This window comes from Perognathus longimembris, chromosome 4 (genome assembly GCF_023159225.1).
Source record: "Perognathus longimembris pacificus isolate PPM17 chromosome 4, ASM2315922v1, whole genome shotgun sequence".
NCBI lineage: Eukaryota > Metazoa > Chordata > Mammalia > Rodentia > Heteromyidae > Perognathus > Perognathus longimembris.
Window position 1 is genome coordinate 40185147 of NC_063164.1, and position 22084 is coordinate 40207230.

At 36.6% G+C, this 22084-nt stretch overlaps 1 protein-coding gene and 1 long non-coding RNA gene across 2 annotated transcripts in view; one reads left to right on the forward strand and one right to left on the reverse strand.

Annotated features, from left to right (window-relative positions):
* Positions 1–22084, reverse strand: part of Itgav (integrin subunit alpha V) — a 102190-nt gene that overhangs the window by 8522 nt on the left and 71584 nt on the right. Inside the window, exons 13-24 of the mRNA XM_048345128.1 lie at positions 20963–21154; positions 19774–19819; positions 18351–18458; positions 14140–14198; positions 12552–12706; positions 7916–8053; positions 6838–6905; positions 6053–6200; positions 5476–5568; positions 3626–3705; positions 3210–3290; positions 1140–1245 (exon numbers count right to left, since the gene is read on the reverse strand). Coding sequence (XP_048201085.1) covers positions 1140–1245; positions 3210–3290; positions 3626–3705; positions 5476–5568; positions 6053–6200; positions 6838–6905; positions 7916–8053; positions 12552–12706; positions 14140–14198; positions 18351–18458; positions 19774–19819; positions 20963–21154 — 1274 coding nt within the window. The remainder of the gene's footprint in view (positions 1–1139; positions 1246–3209; positions 3291–3625; positions 3706–5475; positions 5569–6052; positions 6201–6837; positions 6906–7915; positions 8054–12551; positions 12707–14139; positions 14199–18350; positions 18459–19773; positions 19820–20962; positions 21155–22084) is intronic.
* On the forward strand, positions 8060–12541 carry LOC125350486. Its single transcript, XR_007210752.1, has 3 exons — positions 8060–8545; positions 9856–9858; positions 11993–12541. It is a non-coding gene; the product is annotated as an uncharacterized LOC125350486 (long non-coding RNA).

Below are 22084 nucleotides of genomic sequence, written 5' to 3' on the forward strand. Positions count from 1 at the left end.
CTGTAATCCTTAAACTTTAGAAATCATATAAAAATAGGATTTGAATAACAGAATTCTGATAGACTCAAAATCACAATAATATATAATGATTATAATATAGTCATTGTACAAAAAAAATCAAACTCAAATCTGTCTCTCAAGTGCAAGGATGAAAACATAGCAAGAGTTAAAGTTGGTTATTACTGGTCAGGCACCTGTAATCCTACCTACTTAGGGGGCTGAGATTTGAGGATCATAGTTCAAAGCCAGCACAGGCAGAAAAGTCTGTGATTATTCTTATCTACAATTAACCACTAGAAAACCAGAAGTGGCTCTATGGCTCAAAGTGGTAAAGCATTAGCCTTGAGCAAAAGGGCTCAGGGCCCAGGCATTGTGACTCAGATCTACAGTCCTAGCTCTGTGGAAGGCAGAGCTTAGGAGAGCATGGTTCAAGGCCACTCTAGGCGTAAGTTTGAGAGTCTTCATCTAACTTAATGGCTAGCACCTATTCCCCTTGCTACAGGGAAAGCCCAATAGCTGGAGACAGTGGTGCAAGCTTGTCATCCTCAGAGATGGGAAAACTCAAGTAGAAATACTGAAACCCAGGCTAACCTGGATATAAAACAAGACATATTTCAAAAATAACCAATGCAAAAAGATGCTAGAGGTGTGTCTCAAGTTGTAGAATACCTGCCTTTCAAATATGAGGCCCTGAATCCAATCCCCCATACCTCCAAAAAAAGGTGACTATTAAAGTTATTTTTAAATCACAAGAAAAAATATTCTTCCTATAGAAATAAAATTTTGATTATAGGCATTTTTAAGTTTTTAGACAGAAGGAAAAAGTGCCATTGAGGACACACCCAATGATCTGTTTCATTTGTCATGAAGAACTAATTGGTCTTAACAAATCATAGCAATTGTTTTGTCTACACGTTTAAAAACTATTTACCCAATAAAAATCAATTTATAAATATAAAATATTTCAAAGAAGAAATCTGTTATTAAAAATCTGCTTAAGCCATTCAAAGTTTACACAAAATTGTAGTCTGTTTTCTAAATTAGCTGCTGCCTTGTTGGTTTTCTCACTAGGTTTCCAGTAAATTCAATAGGTTTCTTTTAAATCTAATAGGTTTCTATTAAATCCAATAGGTACAGACCTCATAGATATGCTGAACAACAGGCCCAATGTCTTCTTCAGTGTCAGGGTTCTCCTTTTGTTCCCAATTTGGAATTGGAAGAAAGATGTGATCAGGACTTGAGACCCTAAACAAAGAAAAACTACCATGAATGTCAAAACAATGTAGTCAACTTGTTTTCAAAAATATCCTGCATTAAAATGGATAAAAATGAAGGAGGGGGGAGGCTAACAAATTTGACAAGAAATGTCCTCACTACCTTAAGTATGTAACTATAAGCCCTCTGTACATCTCCTTGATAGTAAAGTTAAATTTGAAAAATCTTGAGAGCCAGGCTTGGTGGCTAATGACTGTACATCCTAGCTACTCAGGATTCTGAGACCTAAGGATTAAGGTTCAAAGGCAGCTTGGGTTAATCTTCAATTAACCAGCCAAAAAAAAGCAAAAAAGAAGAAAGAAGTAGAGGTGTAGCTCAAGTTCTACAGCATCAGACTTGAGTGAAAAAGCTAAGAGATAACACTGGGGCCTGAGTTCAAGCCCTAATATAGCAGCATATACACCAAAAATAACAATAAAAATAATAACTTTAGGCCTGGTACAATGGCTCACAAATATAATACTATCTAATTAGGAGACTGAGATTGGAGGATTGTGGTTTAAGGCAAGATTGGATATGAAATAAGATCCTACATTAACAAGCTGAGCATGGTATATTTCTATTTTTCAACTTCTCAGGAGGCAGATGGGACTACAGTGGTCTAAGGCTAATCTGGGTAAAGTCTAACACCCTATCTAAAAAAAGAACTAAAGGAAACAAACAAACAAAAGCTAGGGGAATGTCTCAATTGTTAGAGTGCTTCCCTAGCAAGTATGAGTTTCTGAGTTCATTCACCAGTACTTCCTAAATAAACAAATATGGAAATATTTTTTAATTAAAAGATACATCTACTAGATCTGAAAGTAAAATAGGCTGTGTTGGGCGAATGGGTATCAATAGAAACATGGAGAGCAAACCGAGGGTGAATGAGGGTGAGTATGATCAAAGTAGTTTATACATGTTTATAAAAATAGAAAAATATCCCCTTCCTGTGGTTGTACTCACATTATCAATGTATCTTATCTGAGTACATTGGAAACTGTATATACTGGTATTAGAACTAGGGAAGTGAAGGGGAATATCAAAATCGAGAGACAAATGATAAAAAGACAAACAACTACAAAAGCAATACTTGGAAAACCATTTGGTGTAAACCAACTGAACAACTCATGGGGGGAGAGGGAAAAAGAGAGGGAGGAGGGGGGAATGAGGGAGGAGGTAACAAATAGTACAAGAAATGTACCCAAGGCCTAACATATGAAGCTGTAACCTCTCTGTACATCACTTTGACAATAAATAAGAAAAAAATAGAAAAATAAGGGCTGGGAATGTGGCTTAGCAGTAGAGTGCCTGCCTAGCATGCATGAAGTCCTGGGTTCAATTCTTCAGCACTACATGCAAAGAAAAAGCCCTAAGTGGTGCTGTGGCTCAAGAGGTAGAGTGCTAACCTTGAGCAAAAAGAAGCCAGGGACAGTGCTCAGGCCCTGAGTCCAAGCCCCAGGACTGGCAAAAAAAAAAAAAAAGAAAGAAAAATGACACAAATTGAAGTTGTTTTAAGAAGGTGGAGTGAGATAAGGGAGAGTGATAGGTGAAGACAGGTAAAGCTGAAGGGGAACACTGTCTGCATGTATGGAAATATAAAAATGAAATCACTCCTTTATGACTAATACATGCAAATAAGAAGTCACACACATAAAATTACCACACCTAAATCTACAGGTTACAGATAAAATAATTGGTAAAATAGTTGGTATAGAGAGCCAAATAAACTTATTTTAAAATTATTGTTACTGTATCTTGTTCCCATAAGGAGGAACTACCAAGTAAGTATTTGGAGCTTAGAACACACCTAGGACCTTATTTCTACAGAACTTACTGCCTAGTGAACCACCACTAAATGCAGAGTGCCTGTTGCCCAAAAAAGTCAGGGCCTAGTAGTTACTCTTCAGAAGCAATGGTGACAAGGGGATTCTCAACTTAGAAATTAGACTGACCCTCTAATCTCCACAGCAGCCAAAACAGCAAGGTCAACTTTGTGAGACACAAGAGGGCTGGCTTTGTCAAAAAGATTCGAGCTGAAAAGAAACAAACAAACAAACACATTGTTAGGGCTGAATCGAGCACAATTATCATCAAAAGTCTTCAAGAGGCAAAAAATCAAGAAACTAAAAATGAAGAAAACAGCAACAGAATAAAAAACTTAAAAGCCAAAACAATGATTTTTTTTCTTAGCATTTAATTACAAGAAGTTGACCAGGTTTTACTTCTTAATTTTTAAGTTTGTTTTACAAATTCATAACTGATATTACAATAATTTATATAATGTAGACTTAAAATTCTACAATTATATATGAGCATGTTAACCCGTGGTATTCCATAATGCTTAAAGTGCTTAAATTCGTTGAGATACCTCTGGATTTGTAAATCAAACATCACAGACGTGTCCATCTCGGATTGCTGATGCACACTGAATCGAAGACCAGCAAAGAGCTGCAAGAAGAGGTAACAAGCAGAATGTTAGCCAATGTCTCATCTGAAATTAGAAGTTTCAAATCCAGTGACCAAATAAGAAAGCATTCTAAAATACTGTTTTTGTGAACTTCTAACAAAAGTGAACTAAACTATTTCCCTGGATTTACTTTTATTCAAGATACTTGGGCCAGTCCATAGTGGAATCTACTTAACAGAAACTATTAATTATACCTTCTTATGATATTAACTATCATTTTAAAAATTCAAAAGTAAATATTTGGTGATCCAAGGCAAGTAAAGCAACTATACACTATAATTTGATAACAACAAACTACAGATACCAGAAAGGTAACAAATGGATTGTGTTAATGGGCAAAGAAAGGGGGAAAATGGATGCTTTATAAGAATAAGAGAATAGGGGCTGGGGATATGGCCTAGTGGCAAGAGCGCTTGCCTCGTATACATGAGGCCCTGGGTTCAATTCCCCAGCACCACATTTACAGAAAATGGCCAGAAGTGGCACTGTGGCTCAAGTGGCAGAGTACTAGCCTTGAGCAAAAAGAAGCCAGGGACAGTGCTCAGGCCCTGAGTCCAAGCCCCAGGACTGGCCAAAAAGAAGAAGGAAGGAAGGGAGGGAGGGAGGGAGGGAGGGAGGGAGGGAGGGAGGGAGGGAGGAAGGAAGGATAGTGGCTGAAGAAGGCATGAAAATTTCTTATCTCTCTCAAGTCTCCCCCTAGCTCCAGTACCAGACTTCTAACCCCTGCATCCAGAAAGTTCACAGATTTAGTAGAAAAATCTGAGCCTCCAAGTACAAGACAGTAGGATTCTTGGGAATCACACAAATCACATATAAAAATAACACCTCTTGGAGACTGACCCTCTCTTCCTCATATACAACTTTCCAAAGCCTGGAGCTGGTCCCTTAGAGTAACCAGGAATTCCCTACAGGAAGGAAGCCATGCACTGAGAAGCTGAAGACAAGGAGAACACAGAAAGCATGTTCTGTTCTACTGACTGAAAACATGTGAAAAACTGGAACTCAGGGTATGTGTTCAAGTTCTCTTCCCTAAGGTACTACACACCTAGAAGTAATGACCTTTAGTGAAAAATGTTTAAAAGAAAATCATGGAATGTTTGGGCTCCGGGTAAAACAGATCTTCAAATGACCAATACCAATGTGCCATTAATAACTCCAATATAAAAACAATGAACATATATTGTCATGTTTTCTTTATTCTAGGACCATGCGGGGTATACTTTCAGCTCCTTTTTAGAAGATCTGGGAAGAGACTCATGCAGTGCTTCTTTTCAATCTCCAGGAAACCCGGCCCTTTTCATGTGAAAGGGAGCCTGATCCAGACAAGTTTCTCTTTGATCTTCTGTGTGGCCTGATTATACAAGGATTCAAGTTAATGAGCTAGCTTGATTTCATCTAAGAACGAAAGTTCTTGCATTTAGCAGACTGGCTTCTGAAGACCAACTGAAGTGTTATTTCAAAATATAAAAATCAGAATTTCAATTCTTAATTTAAAACCATGATCTCATCTATTTACAAAATAGATTATAGTGTGGTGCAACTTATTATTATGTTAGGGCATACAAGCACTACCATCATCTTAGTATTTAGTTAAAAGGAAACAGAACAATGCTCATCATTAAACTGTAAATCAAAATCAGTTTAAAGATAACATTTTAATATGTACCGGCTTTTTTTTATTACTACAAACAAACCCACAGAAAAATATGGCACTGTCTTTGTAGGGGTAAAAATAATTCACAATATCTTACTTGAGTTCCAGCCTTCATTGGGTTTCCAAGGTCACATACCACCTGGCGGGTTTGGTTTTCTGTCTTAAATGCACAGGAAAGTCTTGCTAAGGCCTTCAATGGACAAAGAAAAAGGAAATAAAAAGAAGTTAAGCCAGAAGAACAGAAATCCTAAGACTATATATAATTCCTATACAATATCATAGTTACATATTTAAATTTCCCCTTTTTAAGGAGCAAATAAATCTGAGAAGCCAGATTTGTGTAAAATGACCAAATACAAATGTCACAGTGTTTTCAAAAGATTCCCTAGAGGATTTAGATATGTAACTATAATGCTTCTGACAAATAATTTGATGGACAGGCTTAGACACTTCATCTAATCTCCTCCACAAGCACTTCTAAAAATGGCATGTCAATACATTATGCAAAGTATAAGGCTTAAAGGAAATTATGTAAGCTAGGCACTCTACTATCCAGCAATTTAGTCTTAAGTAGAATAGCTAGGTTTTTGCTTCACTAAACAGGGGACTAGCTCATTAATGTTAATAAAGGCCTGTCAGGGCATTTCGATTTTTAAAGAAGGGAGTTGGCTTACTTCACTGTTTCGGACAACCCCTATGAAGTCAGCCTGCGGTGGGATGGAAACGATGAGCTCAGCTTCGTAGGCCCCTTCTCCTTGATTCTGTGCCTTAACAATCAATGTCAGAGGGTTGTCATCCCCAATGTAGACCTTCTTTTGATCACTGCAAGTTAATATAAATCTAGACTGTAAAAAAAGACTACACGGGGAGCACATGACTCTTCAAAGTGGTGAGATAAATACACAGCACTGACGAGTTCGACAGTGTCTCAAACTATTTAAGGCTTTATCACACCACCACAGAAAACAGAAAATAACACACATTGGTTACAAATCCAATTCTTCTTCAGTAAAAGAGAATATTAATGCCACTCAGATACTTCTATTTTTCATATTTAGTACTGAAGTAATTTTATATCTCTGGGTGGACTTTTTAATTCCATGATCTTTCCCTAAAAGATGAATTCCTTCTTTGTGATGATTCTTGGAATAACTTCCTAACATATATGGCATGGACAACAGTAAGGATACCCCTTGAGTTAAGAGGCTGTCTATAACGAGTGTCTTTAGAGGATGTGGTATTATTTTGTGACACTACCTGGAGATGAGTGGTTGTACTAGTTGATAGGCTAGACAACTAGTGAAAACATAGAGGTTTTTAAGCTCAAGATTAATAGTGCTATTATTATATAAAATCTTTAATTATCCTATTGTATAACTAATTCTCTGTAAAATATTGGATACATGCTCTTCTATTTAAACTTCTTGGGGTAATATTTACTGCTTGCAGTAAAACTTACCTGTCCACAGAGACTTCCAGTTTAGGTTTGCAGATATTGTCTTCACCACAATCAAGTAGAATATGAGCCTAGAAAAAATATCCAAGTTTCATTCCATGAATACCAAAATATTTTGCATATGCAGTACATATCAATATGTGGAGATATACATGTATACACTCTTGTTCTCTCTCTATTCATATATAGATGGATATAGAGATAGATATACCCTGAAGGCAAAAGAGTTCATGGCCATTGATTTATAAACAGGTAAATCTAGCTAGTGAAGAATGAAAACAAGAAATATCATTCATAGGATAAAATATAGTTACTTGAACTCATTTTGCTTTATAACAAATTAGCTGTTAACATTTTGCAGTGAGGTCTGCTGTAGAAGAGAAAGCAGAAATGAGGGTTCATTTCAAGTCTTTTGCGAGCTAAATCGTATGAACTTGGAAGGCCGAGGCAGGAGAATTGTGAGTTCAAGGTCAGCCTGACTAGGGAATGAGACTCTGTCTCAAAAAAAAAGAAAAAAAAAAATCAAACAAAAAAGCCAAACAAGTAGTGGGAGGATGTAAAGCTTAGGTAGGAGGTAAAATAAGGAATATAGAAGTTAAGATAAATCGATAAATAATGAAATAAAATATTTGACTATAGGTCTTTATAATTTTTTAAAATTATAAAGATTTGAATGAAATTTGGTCCTGTTTTATGAAAAGAATTATGGATGTGCTACATACATATGTGAATATATATGTACATATATATGTGTTTAAAAAAACCCAAAATGTACCCAAAGCTATTAGGCACCAAAGATGTTTAGCAAAATACTAAAAAATTAAATAAATCAGATTTTTTGAGGTAATTCATCTCCTGGAGCTACTTACTATTTTCCAAATATGAAATGTAACCCTGCCTTTCTCTTAACATAACTAGTGATCTCTGACCTGGAAATTTAGAATATTTTCCCTCAGGTTTCTTTAATTAAACATCTATCAACATGATAAAAGCAAATCTTTCTGGTCTTGAAAAATCGGAGCTATAAGATCTTAGGAAAAGATGGAAAAGCAAAGTTAGGAATAAGCAGAAAGCAGAGTACCTGTCGGCTAACATTGGCGGGAGTGAACTGGTTAAGAATGGGCTGTAAGCCCGTTGCATCTGCGGCTGTTCTGTAATCCAATCGGTACTCCATGAAAATTGTAATGGGAGTGAGTTTGTCTCTAAATTCAGATTCATCCTAGAAATAAAAACACTGCAAATTTAAAATGGCACCAACTTAAATGCTCTAGACAAGTTCATAAGTACGTATCACAAAACCAGCTTTTTCATCTCTTGAACTTTCAATTCTGTAGTAAGAACATTGTATCTGAAAAGCTCAGAGTGATCAAGTAGGAACATATAAGCAGTTTTTGTTTCATAATGCAGTATTTGCTTCACATGAAAGAATAAGGTGAGTTCACTGTAAAGTTCTCTCCAAGAGTCATGTGGATATTGATGAGTCTGCAGACTGAACTAGATCACCATGACTGGAGAGAGATGGGAAATGAAACATTGCATACTATAGGTTGTGTGTGACTATCTTTATTCTTTTTAAAATGGTTTACTATTGACTTCTAGCTAACTTAACATTTTCATGAATGCTACATAAAACCTATGTGATGTTAGCTACACCTGACAGATGTCTAGTTTCCATCAACCCAAGGCTACAAATGTGTGAAACATTTGAATCGTAAAAGATTTCTCCTGCCAGGCACAGTGGTATGTTCCTGTGATCCCCACTATATTAAAAGCATGTGTAGAAGGACTGAGATATGAGGCTAGACCCAAACTAAAACGTAAGACTCTCTCCAGAAAAACAACTATGGAAAAAAAGGACTGGGAGTATGAGTCAAGTGATAAAGCATCTACCTAATAGGCAGGGGGGCCCTGAGTTGCAACCCCAGCAGCCTTGTTATAGATCATATCTGAATCCCACTGAAGAGAAGCAACTTTCCCAGAGGCCATTTACTTGATGACCCCAGTTCCTTTCTTTGCTTCTGTGACTAGAGAAGCTCAGGTGACCTCTTCCATGCTGGACCATGTCCTTCAGTGGTTCAAGCATGGAAGAGGTCTGGCTCCCACATAAAGACTAGTTAGTTACATTTGGTTCGACTACATTGGTTAAGACTACCTTCTTATTTTTTTTAAGTGAGATTGTTATTTTGTATCAGCAAAATAAAAGGAGCTCCCAAAAAATACCAGTAAGGATAAAGTTCCTCATCTGCTGGGTGCCAGGTTGTAAACAGGCAATCCAATCAGCTTTTACATTGTGTGTGTCATTACACAATACTGTCTTCTAGTTTGCTTTTCCCTTTTCCCACTTGCCTCTATTTCAAATGGGAACCTATGTAGTGATCTGAGATTTGCTTTCTCTTCAATATCTTGTTAAGACTCTCATTTGTGCTGTCACGTACAGACAAGATTAACTGGCTATTCAGTGATATGCGTGCTATCTGTATAACACAGTCAATTTCTTTTCCTGAAAAAAAGGTATTTGATTTGTTTGGGGATTGTTCTTTCCTATTATAAAATGTCCACATATTCTCATACCTCATGACAAGATTTGTCAGCTTTGCATTACCATGTTATTTTCCTATCTTCAGAACAACCTACATCAGAACAACCATCGCCTATGAATAAGAGTTTTCATTCACTCATTTTCACCACTAGACATTGGCAGACCTTTCTTAAATTTAAAGTTATATTTCATCATAGTCACAATGAGCTGTTTGCTTGTTTTGTTTCTTAAACTACAAATACTTACCAAACTGAAAGCTTTTTCTGTACCTAAGTAAAAGAGTCATGTTCTACTTCCAAATTTTTTTATAAACACACTCTAATCCAACTAGGTCTATTTATCTTTTCCTATGGATTACTCGAGTTTAGTTTCCTTATACTGGCTAAGTAACTTTAAAAACATCTCTGTGTAAAACCCGAGTAAAATCCAATTTTCTTATTCTACCCTTCATCAAGTTAGGTATGTATTATACTCAGTCCTAGAATGTATTAAGAAAATTTTTCTGCTTTTTTCTAATCTCTTGAAGAGTTTATTATCAAAAATAAATAGTTCTTTATTGTAAGGGAGAAGCAATTTTGGGAATTGAACTAAGGGCTCTGTGCTTAGTAGACAAGTACTATAACATTTGAGCTATGTTTTCTTTTGAGAGAGATGTGGTCTTGCTATCTATGCCTGGGCTAGCCTACAGGCCTATATCACCATGCCCAGGTTAGAAATGGCTTATTCTTGAATGGTACCTTTGGCAATAAAACTATCTGGCCTTGTGGTTATTCTGAATAAAGACTTAGCAAAGGGCTACTACAGTTTGAATTGAGGATGTTGCACTTGCTACAGGCACTCTACCACTTGATCCATACCTACCAGACTATATCTTTTTGCTTTCATTATTTTTATGACAGGGTCTCATGGATTTTTTCCCCCTTTCAGAGCCAGCCTCAAAGCTTAATCCTCCTTCCTGTGTCTCCCTCATTGTTTGGATAATAGACACATACCATCGAGTCTGCTTTATTCCTTGAAATGGGATCCTGATCACTTTTAGTCCTGGCTGGCTTCACCTGAGTAACAGGGAGTAAGGTCTGATCCACTGAAAACTGCATGTGCACCATTTTTAAGTGAAGCTAAATCTTTGAAATGGTTATAGGATTGTGCCAGTTGTCCACTTCTTTTATGGTAGTTGTACTATGTCTATCTAGGAATTTTCTTGTTATCTAAGCTTTCATGGATATACTTAGTATCCTATTATTTTAACCCCTACTTTGTCTGTGGTTGTTTTCTTTTTCAATTTTAAATATGTAGGAATTGTGTTTGCTTATTTTTCCTTTATCTGTCAACTAAATTAAATAGCCTTCACAGTATACATTTACTGTTAGATTCTGCTTCTGTGACAGGCACATACTATGGTATGTATTATTCTCATGGTAATTCAGTCATAAGTAAATTTCCACTGTAACCTGTAAGTCATTTAAAATCACAGTCCTATGATACCCTAGCAAATCAATTTCCTAGCCTATCTTTGTTGCTGATTTCTAAAAAAAAAAAAAAAGACAACAGTTTGGATCTTTAGTATCACCCAAGTAATAAAGGTGTGGTCCCCAGTGTGGAAGGTTTCATCATTGAAGACATGCAATTGCGAAGTTTGACCCTTTCCTCTTTCTTTGCTTTCTGGGCTTTGCTTGCTTCTGTGCTTTATTACAGGCCCAAAAGGAACAGAGCCAACCAATCATGGATGAAAACTTTTAAAACTATGATTAGTTTTTCTCTTTGTATGTTGACTATCTGAACTATTTGTTACAGTGACAGGAAAATGACTGCTAGGAAACAACTACATGTGATTATATTCTACTCTCCCTCTATACTTTTTTTTCTTTTCACTTGGGGTTTTTCTAACTTTGTTTACCTAAACTGGCCCAGAACTTGCGATCCTCCTGCCTCTACCATCTGAATGATGAGATTTCGGGAATGTATCACACTCCTGGCCAGATAACATGCTTTCTATGAGATCCATTTTTTGGAATACCTTAAACTTTCTTTATGCATGGTCAATGTTTGTATTCTCTAACTGTTTAGTGCTGAGTTCTAGAGAGGTCTGTTAAAGCAAGCTGATCAATTATGTTGTGTCTTCTGAATCTTCACTGATGCTTTTTTCTTTCTTCTTTTAAAAGAAATTTTAAGCCTTTATTTTTGAACATTTTATACAAATTTCTATTCTATAAATGGTATGTCCATGTATTACATCCCAGACTAAAAGTTGGTTTCTTCTAGTGGCTGTCCTGCTTGTCTGATGCTTTTTTTTTTTTTTGGCCAGTCCTGGGGCTTGGACTCAGGGCCTGAGCGCTGTCCCTGGCTTCTTTTTGCTCAAGGCTAGCACTCTGCCACTTGAGCCACAGCACCCCTTCTGGCCATTTTCTGTATATGTGGTGCTGGGGAATCGAACCCAGGGCCTCATGTATATGAGGCAGGCACTCTTGCCACTAGGCCATACCCCCAGCCCGTCTGATGCTTTTTTTAAAATACTTTTTTAATGAATTTGTGTTATTAACCTCAACACACGGGAATGAAGAAGCCCACCCTGGAATGGTCTCCTCCAAAATGCTAGGCATTTGCTCTTGCTGGAGTAAGGTGGACCTCTGTCGAACATTCTAGCATCATTCAAAGTCCCAGGCTTCATGCAGGAGTTTCAAGGAGAGTCCCAGGGTCACAGGCTCAGGAGAGTCTGACCCCTGTGTTGATTTCTACAATTATCAGTTCCCATCACCCTCCTCCAGCAAACTAGGCTCACATTTGCTTACAACTCACTATTCAACCTTTGCCACTGTGGGTTTTTTTTTAATGGACTACTTATTACTTTTTTGAATCCTGGAGATTTCTTTCACTGTTATGAGAGTGAAGAAATAGCTAAGAAATATGTTTATCACAATCATTTCCGATTATTACTGATTATTTGGAATTATTGCAGAATTCAGTGGAAAGGCCATTCAAAACTTTTATCCAGTCTGCCCAGGAGCTGAGTCCATTACTTTCACTGCCAAATTTGACAATCAAAACTACACACCACCCCAAGTATAATTTACTATGCTTTTCATTACATTTGGACACCAATTCATAGAAAGTGAAAGTCATTTAGATGAAAGTAGTAAATGAAACATAGAAAAGATAATGGCACACAGAGGGCCCTTACCCGCAGATATGCTATGAGTTCCTCACACTGTGCAAGGCCCCCCCGTGGGATAGTCATGTTCTTGGAGTGACTCGGGGACCTGTTATGAAGAAACAGTGCTCGTCGAATTGCTCCCTTTTGCTTGAGTTTATCCAAAAGAAGCTCCACCTGGAAGTCTATACAAATTAAATGATTTATAACCAACATATTCCTTATGGATGTTATCTCTGCCTAGATAGAACTTTCATAGAAACATCAATATCACTGTCTTTGTAATACATTGCTGTAACATTTTACCATATCACTTCCAAAAAATATGTCATAATAATTCATCCAGTTATCTCCAAAGTAACATCATACATAATCTCAAACAATGATGGTGGTAAAGACAAATACTAGAGGAAAATTCTCACTTAATTTACATTGCAAGAAGTCTAGGGGATGAAAGATATAAGAATTTAGACTTTCATCACTAGATATCTCTAAGTAGTAAAGCATCTACTTGGCATGTATGAGGCCCTGGGTTCTACAGCCTGCACCAATAAAATAACAAGCATAAACTTCTACCATTAATCCATGTAGCAAGACTCAAGCAATTTCTATTGAGAGGTATTCATTAATATGAACCCATATTATTATATTAAATACTAAGATAAAGTGAACAGTCTATAGCATTTTTAAGTTCTGTTTCAAGGAAGTTACTATATCAAATTTTGAGGTAAATATGTCCCTCATGAAGCAAGTGACCAACTAGAGCTTCATGGGTCAAAAGTCCCCTAAAAATAAATAAGCAGTCAGGTGAATGAAAACACATGCAAAATTTGAAAACCACAAGTCCCTTTGCAAATGTCTTTAAATCTGACTTTTATTTTAATGTAAGGTGGATATTCTATCTCATGTTCTGTTCTGCTAAGCTATACTGCCCTCCATGTGGTTTCTCAAACACAGTACACATACTCCTGACAAAAGCTTCCTAAAATTACCACTCATCCTCCCTCCCTGTGTCTCATGGCTCCCTCATTTCTTCAGGTGCCCACAGAAAATGTTCTTGCTACTTTACATGGACAATCACACCAATCACACCCCTGTGGTTTCAGTCTTTTTCTCTGCTTTGTCATGGCTCACTGGCACTGTCATATCTAACATACTGGCCAATCACCACTCCTGGGACAACATCAATCATCTCCAGAAGAGCAGTAGAATTTTTTGGGTACACTAAGCTTTGGGACCAGACTGCTTTTCTTCTTCTCATCTTTTCTAAATACCTCCATTCCTAACTAAGACTGCTAGGGATTTCATCTCAGCAGATCACCCACACATGAACCAAGATGCTCACTTCCCCACAGCTAATTACCACATGTAAACTGCTCATGTCCTGAAGACAGCACACTCACCATCCTGCTTGCTACTTTGTTCTCAATGTCCAGGAATAAATGTACTATATCTGAATCAGCTGTAGAGTTGCCAAGCAAAGTCAAGTAATTACACTGCCATCGTAAGTATCTTTAAACTTATTCAAGTTACAAAAGAATAATGACAACAATTTGAATAACTATGTAATGTTGTTCAATGTCATTCAAATATCATGATTTTTCAATAAGATACTTACTAAGTCTCCTGGGAAGTGATCCTTTGCCATCTGCCTTTAAACAGAACTTGACATTAAAACTGCAGGAAAATAAAAAAGGGTATAAGTAAATCTTATAATCTAGATATAGTTTGAACTGCACCCAAGTGCTCATATTTCTAATACAGTTTTCCTGCCTGTCTAGGGGGAGGGAATTGGTTATAAGAAGTTCCCCTAATCAAAATAAAGAGACCAAGGGTAAAAGGTGAACCTACGCAATAGCAATACTTACAAGGCAATATGCTATAAACTGTACAACTGGGAAGGGGGGTTAGGGAAGGGAGGCAGGTAAGAGAGAAATAAGGGAGGAGGTAACAAGTTGGATAAGAAATGTACTCACTGCCTTACGTATGAAACTGTAACACCTCTGTACATCAATTTGACAATAAATAATTAATAAAATAAAAAAATTCTCCTATGTTTCTACCAAAGCCGGTGCATGCTCCTGACCCTTATATAACATTTCACATGATGTTGCATTTACATAGCTAGAGCTTACAGAGAGCCACCTGTGACTTTCCATTCATCTCCAGATAATGTATAAAAACCACATGCAATGTAAATGCATTGTTGTTTGGGCAATAATGATAGGAAAACCATCTCTGCATGTTCAGTACAGACACAACTGTTTGCTTTCATGTCAAGTCACTGTTGTCTAAATTTTCAATACAGAACCTACAGAGGCAATGTAGAAGGCTACTAGTGCATAGTTTTTATCAGGAAAGCATTTGTCCTCCCTTCATGTCTCAGTAGCATCCCTAAAACATAAAAGTAAACAAACCAGTACATCCTATTCTTTAATAAGTTAGGCATATTTGATCTCATGGTACCTTATTGAGAAAAAATAATGACAACTTTCTCTCAAGTTTATAGACCAGGTGATAAATCTAAGAGAGAAAAGATAGCTGAGATTCAAAATAATATCTCATTTAATAAAACTGTTTCCCAAGTTTTGGTGTTCTTTTTTTTTTTCCTTCAGCACTAGGCTAGACATTTGTGCTTATTCCAGGGTTTTGTGCATGCTACCACTTCAACCATGTCCCCAGCTCTTTTTGCTCTTGTGTCTTTTGGTTTTCACAGGGTCTTGTTAATTTTGCTGGGGCCTCCTCAGCTGCTGTGATTATAGATATACATCATTATACTTGGTAAACAATTTCCTAACAGGTCATAGATACTTCTCATTGGGTACTCTCAGATATAAACTGTGAAAAAAATATATTCAAAAAAACTGTATAGTTTTATCAGGCACTAGTGACTGATGCCTGTAATCCTAACTGCTTAAGAGGCGGAAGAATGTGAATTGAAGCTGAAGCTAAGGCTGAGGAACATACTTTGAAGCCAGTTTGGGTAGAAAAGTACAGGAGATTCTTATCTCTATAATTAACCAGCAAAAAGCCACATGTGGTTCTGTGGAAACCAAGTGAAAGGTGTAGGGAAGCCTCTTTTTTAAGTCCCTATAAACAACAGGCTTAGACAAGGTAGTGGGCCTGGGGAAGGGCAAATCTAAGCCTAAAAAATGGGAGCCAAATCAGCTTGACCTAGAGCTCCATGGCCTTTGTAAAAGAAAGGAATGAGGAAGACCACCCAGTTCGCATGTTTCAGTTATAGGAAGTTCCAGAAATAGAGATTTAAGGTTAATTAAGAAGTTAAATAGGTAAATACCAGTCACACTCAGAACCAAGAATTGTATTGCATTGATTGCTTTGTTTACCTGAGTTTTCTGGAATTGTAATCACAAAAAACAATTCTGCTTCTGTATGTCTGCTTGCTTGCTTTACCTAACTTGCCAGACCACCTGCGTGTGGTAATGTGATTTTTGCCTTTAAAAACTCATCCCTACTGAGGCCCAGCGCTGTTTGTCACCATCCTGGTGGTGATGATCAGATGCTGTGCACAACTAAATAAAAGATTCCTAGCCGGATTGACTGAGTGCTGGTGACTATTGTTGTGGATTGGAGGCCTACCTAGGTATCCAGTATACAACATTTTAAGTGGTAGGACACCAGTCTTGAGCAAAAACACCAAGTTAGGGTTAGAGGCCTTGAGCTCAAGCATTAGAACCAGCACATGCCCTTGTGCGCGCACGCGCGCGCGCACACACACACACACTATAGTCTCAAGGGCTTAAGGCCTGAGTTCTTTTTTTTTTTAATACTTGAAAACTTTATTTCCTCAAATGAGCTCCAACACAGATTGGAAATATGACAGAAACAATGTACTTCTCTAATACTGAATCACTATGTATAAATACAGGAAAGAGTGAAGACAAATTATCTGAAAACAATTACTTTTGTTATTGAAGCAAAAGTGACTTGAAAAATGCCACCAAAGAAAATCAAAAAACAAAAGCCCAAACCCAACAAATACAGTTTGTAAACACAAGCATAAATAGACAGATTCTGTATTGTAGGATAGTCTTTGCAGGTTGGGAAAAGGAAGCCAATGCCTGCTTTTTTTTTTTTTTTAATACAAGACAGATGGGCAGAAATAACTGGTTAGAGAGGCTAGATTATTTCTTTCTTGGCTTTATCCAAAACTGCTAGATTTCATGACTCTTTTAATTTTTTTAAATTAATCATCTCTTTACCTATAGGACCAACATGTTTTCTCATTTGAGGCAAATCTTTTACAATACAAAAGCTGATTGTGTTCAAGAATTGATTTACTATGTTCATCGCAGCACAATTTGTCATAGCTAGAACCTGGAACCAACGCAGATGCCCCTCAGTAGAAGAATGGATCAGGAAAATGTGGTACATATACACAATGGAATTTTATGCCTCTATTAGAAAGAATAACATTGCCCCATTTGTAAGGAAATGGAAGGACTTAGAAAAAGTTATACTAAGTGAAGTGAGCCCAGACCCAAAGAAACATGGACTCTATGGTCTCCCTTATAGGGAATAATTAGCACAGGTTTAGGCAAGTCACAGCAGAGGATCACAGGAGCCCAATAGCAATACCCTTACGAACACATAAGATAATGCTAAGTGAAATGAACTACATGTTATGTAAATGATTGTTATATCACAGTTGTAACTACTTTCAACATGCCATATGTAACTGTAGCCTCTATTATTGATGATCTTCTTGTATCACCTTCCTGTGGTCGTACCTACGCTTTCTCTGTATCTTATCTGAGTATAGTGGAAACCAGGTATACTGGTATTAGAACTAGGAAATTGGAAGTGAATACCAAAATCGAGAGACACAGGGTGAAAAAAGACAAACAACTACAAAAGCAATACTTGCAAAACTGCTTGGTGTAAATGAACTGAAAAACTCATGGGGGTGGGGGAGGAAAAGAGGGAGGGGGGAGGGGGCAATGAGAGACGAGCTAACAAACAGTACAAGAAATGTATCCAATGCCTAATGTATGAAACTGTAACCTGTCTGTAATTCAGTTTGATAATAAAAAATATTTAAAAAAAAAAAGAATTGATTTACTAATCTTCCTGAACTTGAGGCAATCTAACATTCGAGGAAAAAAAAGTAGTTCATCTATAAGGTATGTGTGTTATTAATGTTCTTTTAACCCAAACCAGCAAGCCAGTTAATATTTTACACAATGTGGCTTCTAAAGTGACTGGAGTCCTAGGACCCAAAATGTATTCAAATCTCAGAAGCACACATTTAACTTTGCTTGATCTTTACCAACAGATTTCCTTATAATCTGTAAGAGATGAACACACAAAGAAAGAAAAAGGGAACAAACTGGCAACAGCTCCATGCTCAAGAAAAAAATCCTCATGCTTTGTGCTGTTGGTCCACTCAGAAACAAAAAGCAGAGAGAAAGCTGGGTGCTGGTGGCTCATGCCTCTAATCCTTGCTACTCAGGAGGCTGAGATCTGAGGATCATGATAGGAAGCTCGCCTGAGCAGGAAAAGTTTCTCTCCAATTAACCACCAATAAGTAAGGCCTTGAGTTCTAAGATGATTTTTTTCTTATATTTAATGACCAAACATAATGACCATGACCAAACATAATTCTTTAAAAGCTACTTTTATAAATAATGCTTTCTACATGTAATCTTCTTTGGAGCACTATTTCTATTTTCCAATCTACAGTGTGAAAATAGAATACACCTAGAAACTGCTTGGTACCTTAATTATTAATTATTCTTATAATGACTAAAGCATGCATTGATGATCCTATTTTTTATACAAAAAAAAAAAAAAAGAAAGAAATCTTACCAGGAAACCTTAAGAGCTGACCCAGGTAGTGAGCAGGTTTTGTTGTCTTGATTTAAAATACTAGGGTACACTTCAAGGCCAGCATTTACAGTGATAACTGGTCTGGCCCTATATTTAAAAAAAAAAGAAAAAAGGAAGAAAAAGAAAATGTTATTTCAAATATTAAACTGATCTAAGCATTCACCACAGATCTAGTCCAATACATACTAAAGCACTGTGTCTAACTGCAAAACCAAACAGGAATAATCCAATGTCAGATGGCCAATCTGTCCTAATTTTAATACTGAATGCCCTGCCATTCAGGTCCAGGCAATGTGGAACAACAGATCGTCCTATCTGAATTCAGTCCATTAAAGCAGAATTTCCAATAGTGGTGTGACTCCCAACTAATGTAGTACAGCACCATAGGGGGCGTGAGTGCTACAAATCCTGTTGATCTGTAAGATATATCCAAGATACAATTGTAGCAGAAAAGGAAAAAAATCTAATAATGTATAAAGAATGCCTACAGATCAAACACAAACACACACACACACTTTACAAAACATATCTCATAGCACATACTAATAAGCCAGTAAAAAATAAGAGAAAATACAAGCAACTATTGTTTTATTTAGAGCAATGGTGAAATCCATGCAAATATTCAAAAATCCAATAGATTCCAAAAGCTATAACACTTCTGATCATCAGCCTTTCAGATGAGAGATATTCAGTCTGTCAATCTATTTTTCTAACATGTAGATCCACAAGTTTAAGTGAGTACACACATTCTCTCATAGCTGTAATTAAACTGAGCCATCACAAACTCATATACACAGCACCAACATCAGTATTCCTTCCACAAATAAACTCAGCCCGGAGTGCATCTTAATATACCAGAGGTGCCAGCTGCTATGAGAAGGCATGAAGAATTGATTAAATACAGACAACAACCAGGAATATATACACAGCTACGAACTAGATATGCAAGCTTATACATATGGCTCTAATAAAAATATTCATTTAGTACTCAGAGTACTTGAGATCCCAGAGTACTAAGGCACAAGCACCAAGTAAACGCCCTCCCTCTTTCAGAAGAATATGTAACACACAAGTTATACATCTTAGATTTATATTTTTGTAGGGCTAGGGATCAAGCCCAGGGCCTTGTCTATGGCAAATTGCTCTGCCACTGAGCTATACACCAGCCACTACACAGACAGATTTTAAACGCAAAGGAGGATGTTTTCCTAAATTAAAAAAAATGAAGTATAGTTTTCTATTAATAATTCCTTATATACATATTATTTGCCTGCTGCAAATCTTTCATAGAAAGAACAAACATACCATTACTTCAAGAAACTGAAACTGAAACACTGGCACTTAGAAAGCTTTCAAATATTTTTATGTTGAATATTTCTATGTTACAGAATATGGAACCTACCTGTACAAGACTGCTCGGTCTACACCAAAAGCTCCTACAATTAAATCTTGAGTAAAAGTGAAAAAAAGGTTAATAGCAATAATGCTTTTTAGATTTTATGTTATTTTATAAAATGCTTAATGCAATTAAAAAGAGCTCAGGGACAGCACCCAGGCTGAGTTCATGCCCCACAACCTATTTTAAAAAAAAATTAACAAGTATTTAAGAAGTATTAAATTTAAGAAGTATTAAATACCTTAGTATTTAAGGTACTAAGTAAGGCTTTTTAAAAATTGAATAAAGGGAAGAACAACCACATCTCAATAGCAAAGGAGACAAAAAAAAGACCTTAAAAAAACAAAATTGCAAAAAGATATAAATTTAAAATGCTCACTAGTAACCTAAAAGTGTTAACTGAAACAAAGTAATACTATCTATTTATTATACAGTTAAAATTATTTGAAAAGAGGAATGATTATGGAAAATAATCACTTGTTTGATGTTTTACAAAGCTAATGAGAAACATTCAGTAATTTGCCAATATATACTGGCATTCTTTAAAAAAGCCATGCATTTGATATCACAATTTTAGGGTTTTATCTTGAGGTACACAATAGAACTGTGCATGGAGATAAATGCATGAAGACAAAAAGTAAGGAAAAATAAGTTACAGCACAACAATCTGTTAGAAGGGAAACAAGTGGTAGAGCATCACCCATGCGCAAAAAAGCCAAGTGAAACCTCAAGGCTATGAGTTCAAAGCTAGTACCAGCACACATACAAAGAAAAAAAGCTCAAAAATGGCTAACATAAAAAAAAAAAAAACTTCGAACAAGTATCTGGCTTTTGTTTACAGAATCTATAATATTGGATTCTTTTTTTCTGATATTCTATTCAACTTCAAGATAATAAAATAAACTCAGAAAGCACCTTTCATAGTGGACTCCTATAAATACATAATAGGCATTCTGTTCTTATCCCTTTCAACAAGAACCATGTTTTGAATACAGCAGGTGCCTGATCGATACTTGAAATATTAAATTTAAAAGATATATCATTATTGCATGTAGGTAACTATAAGTTCTCTGTACAATCACCTTAGCAATAAAATTTAAATTAAAAAAGTCATAATCTAAATCAAGAAAATAGCTAAAACTGCTAACTAGAGAATGGAATAGTCTAAGAGCCACATGAATTGGTGGGAAAGTACCTGGATATCCATTTTTGTCTATGTCTGTGGCTCCCTTCATGGAATAGCCAAAGCTTGGTGGCATGCTCTGAGCAGTCCACTGGCCCTCAAGGATTTGAGATGGTACGGTATTCAAGCCCGTTGATCTTCCATTGAAAATGTAAACAATTCCTTTTTTATCTTCACCACCATATGGAGCTGCGATTGCAATATCTGGGAGGGGGAAAGAGGAGAGTGTGGCAAGAGATGGGAAAGAGAAATGAAAGGAGGAGTGAGGAAGACAAAGTAAGTAGAAAGTAGAGAAGAATGAAGAGAAGATTCTTAGTACTTACAATTACTTATATGAAGACCTCAGTATTTCTAGAACCCACTTAGCATTTAAATAATGGGTCAAAGTGCAATGGAGTATTCCATTTAAAAGGAATCATCTAATTCAAGAAATCTCAAGTAAAAGTTTTCAAAACTTGGGGCCAGATATTCTGGGTTTGATCTTGGACAAACAACTTTAGCTTTCCAAAGTTAAAATGCTTTATCTTCAAAATTTGGGAGTAGAAGGTGGCAAGGGTACAGATCAAAAACTCATCTAAAGTTCATTCTAAATCTTAAAATCCTGACCGCCCCCCTCATCATAATTTATTTAAACATAGTTTTTGTTTTTTTCTGAATAGAAGTCAATCTGGTTCAAAAAATTGTTAGAAAGTTATGACTTCATCTAGGTTTTGTCAAAACACACAAACATGTAACATTTCTAACACTTAAAAAAATTGTAATCCCAGCCAGGCACTGGTGGCTCATGTTTGTAATCCTAGCTACTCAAGAGGCTAAAATCTGTGGATCCTGGTTTGAAGCCAGCCCAGGCAGGTAAGTTCATGAGACTCAGAAAAAGCTGGAAGTGACACTGTGGCTCAAGTGGTAAAGCGCTACCTTGAGCAAAAGAGGCTTAAGGACAGTGTCCAGGCCCTGAATTCAAATCCTAGAACCAGCACACACACACACACACACACACACACACACACACACACACACACACAATATATATCCTGAACACTAACAGGTCACTATGACCTTCCTTAACTCTTAAAAAAAAATAAAAAAAGAACACTACAAACACATCAGCTTCCCACCTCATTGCTTTCCCTGAAC